This window comes from Diadema setosum, chromosome 18, assembly GCF_964275005.1.
Source record: "Diadema setosum chromosome 18, eeDiaSeto1, whole genome shotgun sequence".
NCBI classification, from domain to species: Eukaryota; Metazoa; Echinodermata; class Echinoidea; order Diadematoida; family Diadematidae; genus Diadema; species Diadema setosum.
This window is the reverse complement of record NC_092702.1, coordinates 22,852,902-22,860,215: the sequence shown is the minus strand read 5'-3', so window position 1 is coordinate 22,860,215 and position 7,314 is coordinate 22,852,902. Positions and strand designations below refer to the sequence as shown.

Here is a 7,314-nt window from a genome sequence, read left to right as displayed (position 1 = left end):
ATGGAGGAAGCTGCAGTCTGAGACGGCAGAAGTGGAGCGGATGATGGATGAACTTCGGGCTGAAATAGGTACGAGGCGGCCACCACCACCAGCATCAGGGAGGACTGGTGGAGTAAAGCCAGCTGACGGGACCGGAAGCAGGGGTGGTATTTTACCACCACAATATGACGTTCCGGGGGCTAAAACCAGCACCAACAGCAGCGGGAGGACGACTGGTGCTATAGCAGGGAGCTGGGCCGACAGTATCAGGGCAGATGTATTGTTGGAAGACGATTACTACCCACCTTCAGCTGACAGAAGGGCGGAGACGAGACAATGGCAGACTGCATCAAATTCAACCAGGGAGACAGCGGCAACCAACCCGGTACCAGAGAGAGAAGTCCCGATAAGAATCAGCACCCCATGGCGCCGCTCTGAGCTGTGGGACGAGGGGCAATTCAAGCATCACGAGAGGGGTCGTGATGTAATAGTAAGGATGACACCGGACCGGTACGATGGAAAGGGACCAATTCTAGATTACCTGACCCACTTCGAGGCATGTGCTGGGGTAAACAGGTGGTCAGAAGAGGAGGCTTTGCAGTATCTGGCAGCCAGCATGAGAGGTCCTGCAGTTAAGGTACTGGTGCAACAAACGGGGAGAAAACTAACCTACCAAGAGCTAGTGGGGCGACTTAAACACCGATTTGGTCCTGCAGGGAAGGCGGAGATGTTTCTGGCGGAGTTACGAACGAGGCGACGCAAACCCAAAGAGTCACTTCAAGAGCTGGGCCAGAGCATTCGGGAGCTGACGGCTCTAGCCTACCAAGAGTTCGATGAGGCGGGGCAGGACCGTTTGGCTAGGGGACACTTCATGGATGCTGTCGTGAGGCCAGAAATAAGAGAGGGGATGTTCCGTGCGCAGCCTCGCACGCTGGATGAGGCGATAGAGGCTGCACTAAGCACAGAGGCATTCCTAAAGATGGAGGCGGAAAGGTGCGACGGAAGGGGACCACGCTACAGTCGGGTGTTAACAAACACCGGGGGAAAACAGAAGGAGGGGACCACCAAGGAGGCTGAGGGAGTAGTTAGCAAGATGACAAAGGCCGTAGAAAGTCTAATTGCACGGTCTGAGTCTACCAACCAGAAAGCAGCCAACACGGGAAAGATACCTGCTCTTCCAACAGGAATCTACCAGAATGAGAGGTGTTTCAATTGTGGACAAATGGGGCACTGGAAGAAGGATTGCCCCTTTCCACAAAGACGGCCAGTCTCCAATACACCCGTCATGGATGCAAGAAGATGCTACAACTGTAATCAGGTGGGCCATGGGTGGAGATATTGTCCATATGGGCAAATGGAGAGACCACCACCAGTAAGCAGCAACCAAGGGGGAGAACCAGTATCTACACAAGGTAATACGGGTCCAACTCTCCAACCACCACCTGCTCGAATGGAGCAGGCACGACCATTGGGTACCGCAGATGGTAGACGACTGGGCCTCTTCATCAATTCCGAAATCAACGGGCAGCCAATTACCTTCTTGATCGACACGGGCTCCTCCCAGTCAATCATGTCTACCACCATTTATGACATGATTGCGGAGGAACGAAAGCCGTCGCTGCAGAGTGTGGACAGCATATTACATCAGGCGGACGGTACTCCACTGGAGACCAGGGGTAAAACCATGGCCGAGATCCAGCTTGGAGAGCTACTGTTCGTGCTCGAAGTAGTGGTAGCTAATGTCAACAACGAAGGAATTTTGGGGTTGGACTTCCTGATGCAGATGAATTCGATGTTGGACTGTCAGAAGATGGAGCTCCGCACGCCATGGGCGTAGAAAGTCTAAAACCATGCCGAGACTACCGGGGCCAACAATTCTACCATAGAATTGTCGCCAGTGAAACCACGGCTGTTCCAGCAGGCCATGAGGCCATACTAAAGGGGGAAGTAGCGGACGGACGGCAACAGGCGACTGGAGTTGGTCTGTTAGAAGCACCGACAACTTCCACCGAGTTACTAAATAAGGGACTACTGGTAGCACGAGCAGTAATCGAAGCAGACGCTGAGATACTACCAGTACGAGTCTTCAATCCAACGAAGGAAGAGAGGGTAGTAAAGAAAGGGACGACGGTTGCCTGCTTAACTGGAGTACGTGATATCGAAGATGTGGAGGCGATTCGAGACGGTGGGGTACAAGCTAGTGATGGGGTACCATCACATTTGACGGAGCTGCTAAATCGTAGTATTCAAGAGGTTCCGCAGCAATACCACTCATTGGTGGCCGAATTGCTGTGCGAATTTGCTGATGTCTTCTCCCAAGGACCAACGGACCTGGGCAGAACTGATTTGGTACAACACACGATTTCCACCGGTGACGCTAGGCCAGTGAGACAAGCACAAAGGCGGCATCCAATGGAACAACGACAGGAAATTGACAAGCAGATAAACGAGTTCCTTTCCCAGGGCTTGATCGAGCGGGTCAGTAGTCCTTGGGCATCCAATGTGGTTCTCGTACGGAAGAAGGATGGTAGTAAGCGCTTTTGTGTGGACTACCGCCAGCTGAACGCTGTCACGCTGAAGGACGCATACCCTCTACCAAGAATCGATGAGACACTAGACGCGCTGAGTGGGGCTCAGTGGTTCTCTACACTCGACTTAGCAAGCGGGTATTGGCAAGTGGAGCTGGATGAACAAGCCAAGAAGAAGTCAGCATTCATTGCCAATGGTGGTCTGTATGCATGGCGGGTCATGCCCTTTGGCCTATGCAATGCACCGGCCACGTTTGAGAGGCTGATGGATCGAGTGATGGCAGGCCTGACGTGGGAGACGCTACTGGTGTATTTGGACGATGTCATCGTCTTTGGTAAGACGGTGGAAGAGGAGCTTGGTCGACTGAAAACTGTGTTCCAACGATTGCGTGGAGCTGGTCTGAAATTGAAACCAGCTAAGTGCCAACTGTTCCACACTAGTGTGGAATACCTGGGGCACATCGTCTCATCTGCTGGGGTAACCACAGAGCCAGAGAAGGTCGCGGCCATCCAAAATTGGCCGAAACCAAACAGCATCAAAGAGGTGCGGAGCTTCATAGGACTGGTCTCCTACTACCGGAAGTTTGTGGAAGGATTTGCTTCGATCGCTAGACCACTCCACCAACTCACCAAAAAGAACCAGAAGTTTCTCTGGACAGAGGAATGCCAGGAGGCTTTCGACGAATTGAAGCAACGACTGGTGTCACCTCCAATTCTGGCATATCCCTGCCCAGAAGGGGACTACATTTTGGATACAGACGCCAGTCAGCATGGAATCGGAGCCGTGCTGTCTCAAGTACAAGGAGGGATTGAGAGAGTTATTGCGTACGGGAGCCGCACGTTACGTAGGGAAGAAGCCAACTACTGTGTCACCAGGAAGGAGTTACTGGCAGTGGTAGCCTTCCTCAACCAGTTCCGACAATATCTCTATGGAAGGCATGTGATCATCCGCACTGACCACGGATCATTGCAGTGGTTGGTCCGATTCAAGGACCCCAGAGGGCAGCTGGCACGATGGTTGGAGCTGGTATCGGAGTACGATTTCGAGATACAGCACCGGCAGGGGAGGAGCCATGGAAATGCTGACGGTCTATCTCGGAGACCATGTAGGCAGTATGGCCGGGACCAAGAAACCCCACCCGGGCAAGTCAGAGCACTGACAGAGGAGGCGTTGGGAGCCCCGAGTATTGGAAGTCTTCAGGAGAAGGATGAGGACATACAAGTGGTGAGAGCTGCGAAGATTCGAGGGGAAAAGCCAGCCAATGAAGTGGTGTCATCTTGGCCTGAAAAAGCAACTCGATTGTTGGAGCACTGGGACGTATTGGAGGTGGTAGACGACGTGCTGGTCCGCAGGTGGGAGTCAGCGGATGGTACCAACACCCGAAGACAAACCATCCTACCAAAGGCGCTCATCAAGGATGCGATACGTGAGGTCCATTCAGCTCTTACTGGGGGACATTTTGGTTTCAAGAAGACACTGGGACGATTGAAGTTGCGGTACTACTGGGTCGGCATAGCGGCTGATGTTCGTTCCGCCCTGAGACAATGTGACGTATGTGCCAGAAGGAAGTGTCCTGGTAAAGCTAATCGAGCACCACTACAACAAAGAATTAGTGGGTTCCCGATGGAGAGGGTGGCACTGGACCAAGCATGGGAACAAGTACATCCTGGTGATTGGCGACTACTTCACAAAATGGATGGAGGCCTACCCAATACCAGATGAAAGGGCGGAGACAGTGGCGGAGAAGTTGGTAGTGGAGTACATCTGTCGATTTGGAGTGCCGAGATTCGTGCATTCAGACCAAGGCCGCAATTTCATCTCTGAAGTCTTCAGTGAAGTCTGCAAACTGATGGGGGTAAACAAGACCAGGACCACAGCCTACAACCCGAAGTCAGACGGGCTCGTAGAAAGGTACAACCGCACACTAATAGACACAGTTGCTGCACTACTGGACGTGGAGAGGCAGGAAAAGGATTGGGATCAACTCCTCCCTTTCGCCACCTGTGCCTACCGTAGCTGTGCTCAGGAATCAACTTGGGAAACTCCCAACATGCTAATGTTGGGGCGAGAATTGGTACTACCCGGGGATCTCGTCACGCCAGATGATGTTGACGGCCAGCAGGACCTCCAGACCGATTACGCGGAGGGGCTATGGATTCGGATGCAGAGGGCCCACAACCGAGCCAGGGCAAAACAGATGTCGGCCTGTAGGAAGCAGAAACAGTTCTATGACCAGAAGGCCTATGGATCTGTCTTCAACCAAGGCCAGTATGCATGGCTACGGCGCAAGATGAGGGTGAAAGGCCAGAGTCCAAAACTGCAGACCAAATGGCTGGGACCGTACCTGATAGTCACCAAGTTATCCGACGTGACTGTTCGACTCCAGTTGACGCCTCGCTCCAAGCAATTGGTTGTCCACGTAGATCGTTTGAAGCAGTACACGGGGGTACCAAGACCAGTTTGGGAGTTCGAACCAAACAGGGAGGCGGTACAGGCTGGAACCCAGCAGCAAGGTACTGCTGCCGACGAAGAGCTGGAAGAGTCAGGGCTGGGAGAAGCTGATGCTACCCACCCCTCTACCTATGAAGAGGGAGAAGTGGATTCTCAACCGCCAGTTAGGAACCGGGAGTCTCCGACTGTGCCTACAGCATACGACGGTGATGAATGGAATGGAGGAAGACGTTATCCGAGGAGGGATAGGCGTCGGCCGCAGTATTATAGATAACTAGGCACTAAGTAACGAATCTAAATAATCGAGTGGTACTCGAATATATTCGACGAGCTAAATAAAGAGGATTAAAGACTGTGGTATTATTAATGTGCAGGTGCAGTGCAGGCGACGCCATGGCATCTTCCAAAGGGGACGATTTGTACAGTCCCTTCAACGATTATTTCGGGCTGAGTAAGCTGGTATCAACGGGAAGAAGAAGAGGGAGACCATGGACCAAGAGACGGGCAACCAGTTCTTTGATTTCGATCAGGTGCGAGGCCCGTTCAATAGCTACCTGGGGTCGAACGAATGTAAAGCGACAGTGACGAAAAAGAGTGGATCCCAGGACCTAGGGATGAGATACCAGTATCCGGCCTTACGGAAGGATGGCGATGCAGCTGGGTGTCTGTCAACTGGTAGCCGTTGGCTGAGCAACGAGGGGATTCTACCAGACATCACCGCTCTACGAGGACGAGATGGAAGTGATGGACCACTCAGCAGATCAGTGCCCTGGTGCGTTTTCTGCAAAAACAATGGTGAAAGTTTGCAGGTCTACGGAAGCCATGCGCTGAAGTCCATAGACGGAAAAACTACCTGTCCTGTGCTTCGGGCATACAGATGCCCGATTTGTCGCGCCACCAGGGACGAGGCTCACACCATTAAGTACTGTCCGTTATTAAAGAAGAAAAAGCTGCCTGGGTCAGCAGGGCCGGGATCTACCAGTGACGTCAGCACAGCGGGGCTGTATTTCAAAACCCCACGGAATGCTACCGGACGGCTTAGGAGCTGTGATACTAGGTAGCAGCACCGCCAGCGTCCAGCAACTAACACCGGAAGAGAAGAAGCAGCAGCGAATATGGACTATGTCAGATACCAGCTTCGCAAGAATTGATTATAAGATGTGTATGAATAGGGAGCTTTAGATTTTAGACGCGCGGACGTTCAAAGGAAAAAAACATGATCTGAGCGTGCGCAGTAGCGCGCGTAAAGTCAATCTATTTTTAGCTTGCGTCGCCTGAGTTTTTCACTACGCGTACTCGGCTATTTTCACGTCCGCACAGTTTGCGACGTAGAGAGCTTCTTCATGCACTGATCATATGGGGGCGCGATTTTATTTTTTATACGTTGCGTCCCAGCGTAATCTAAAGCTACTTTTCCACACGACGCAGGGAGAGGAGAACGTCCAGCGTAAGCGTCGGCTCAAACGTCCGCGCGTCAAAATCTAAAGCTCCCTAATGACTGTAGGAATTTGACTAAAGACATGAGTAACATTCGATTGGTATTATTTGTCGAATATGCAGAACGATGTCTACCCCCAAGCCCAAGTCCTGTTCAGATAGGAGAGAGGTCTACCATTGTAACGTGTGCCGGCAATCCTTTTCAAGTAGAAGCTCGATGCAACGACACGAATTCGACGTGCACACCCCTAAATTTAAGTGCGATCGCTGTGCTTTCCAGACGCTGCACAGGCGAGAATTAGAACGCCACTATGGAACTCACGCCACTGATGTAGCTCCAGGGCGCGTACATCTGAAAACCCCAGTTTATGCGCCAATTAAGAATAAGAAGCCGCCGTCAACGGAAAGCAGACCCAGGAGTAGATCTCCCCTGCACCCCTCTACTTCAACCTCTTCCCGACGCACGCCTGAGAGGTGCACCCCTGAGAAGAGCGTTAGCCCGGAGAGGAGTGTCACCTCTCAGGGAAGCAGTACCCCGGTGCTGGATGAGGACAACTATGGCGGCGGGCTCCTCGACCTGACAGGCGGAAGGAGGCGATTCGTGATCGAGGACGTGGTACCTGAAGTCAAATCCCCGGTAACATGTGAAATCGGGGTCCAGGTGTCACCATCCGACATTGACAGGGGGATTATCCGAGGGAGGCTAGGAGAATTACGTCGCAGAGGAAAGACCTGTTTCAGCGCTACCGAGACGCTGGTGTTGCGGCCTGGCCGAACGTGGACCAGGAAGACAGAGCGATTCCTGACGACCGGTGGCGAGTTTTTGGAGGTAGTGACGGAAACCGTGGAGGAAAAGTAGTGGAAGCGAAACTTGGTAGAAGTGCGTGGGCAGGTACGGACGCTAAATTTAATCTGCCC

At 52.6% G+C, this 7,314-nt stretch overlaps 1 protein-coding gene across 1 annotated transcript; it reads left to right on the top strand.

Moving 5' to 3' along the window:
• The first annotated feature begins 5,447 nt into the window (after positions 1–5,447).
• LOC140241394 (nanos homolog 1-like) lies at positions 5,448–6,020 on the top strand. Its single transcript, XM_072321125.1, has one exon. It carries the CDS (start codon positions 5,448–5,450, stop codon positions 6,018–6,020), a length of 573 nt encoding a protein of 190 aa, XP_072177226.1.
• Positions 6,021–7,314: the final 1,294 nt, after the last annotated feature.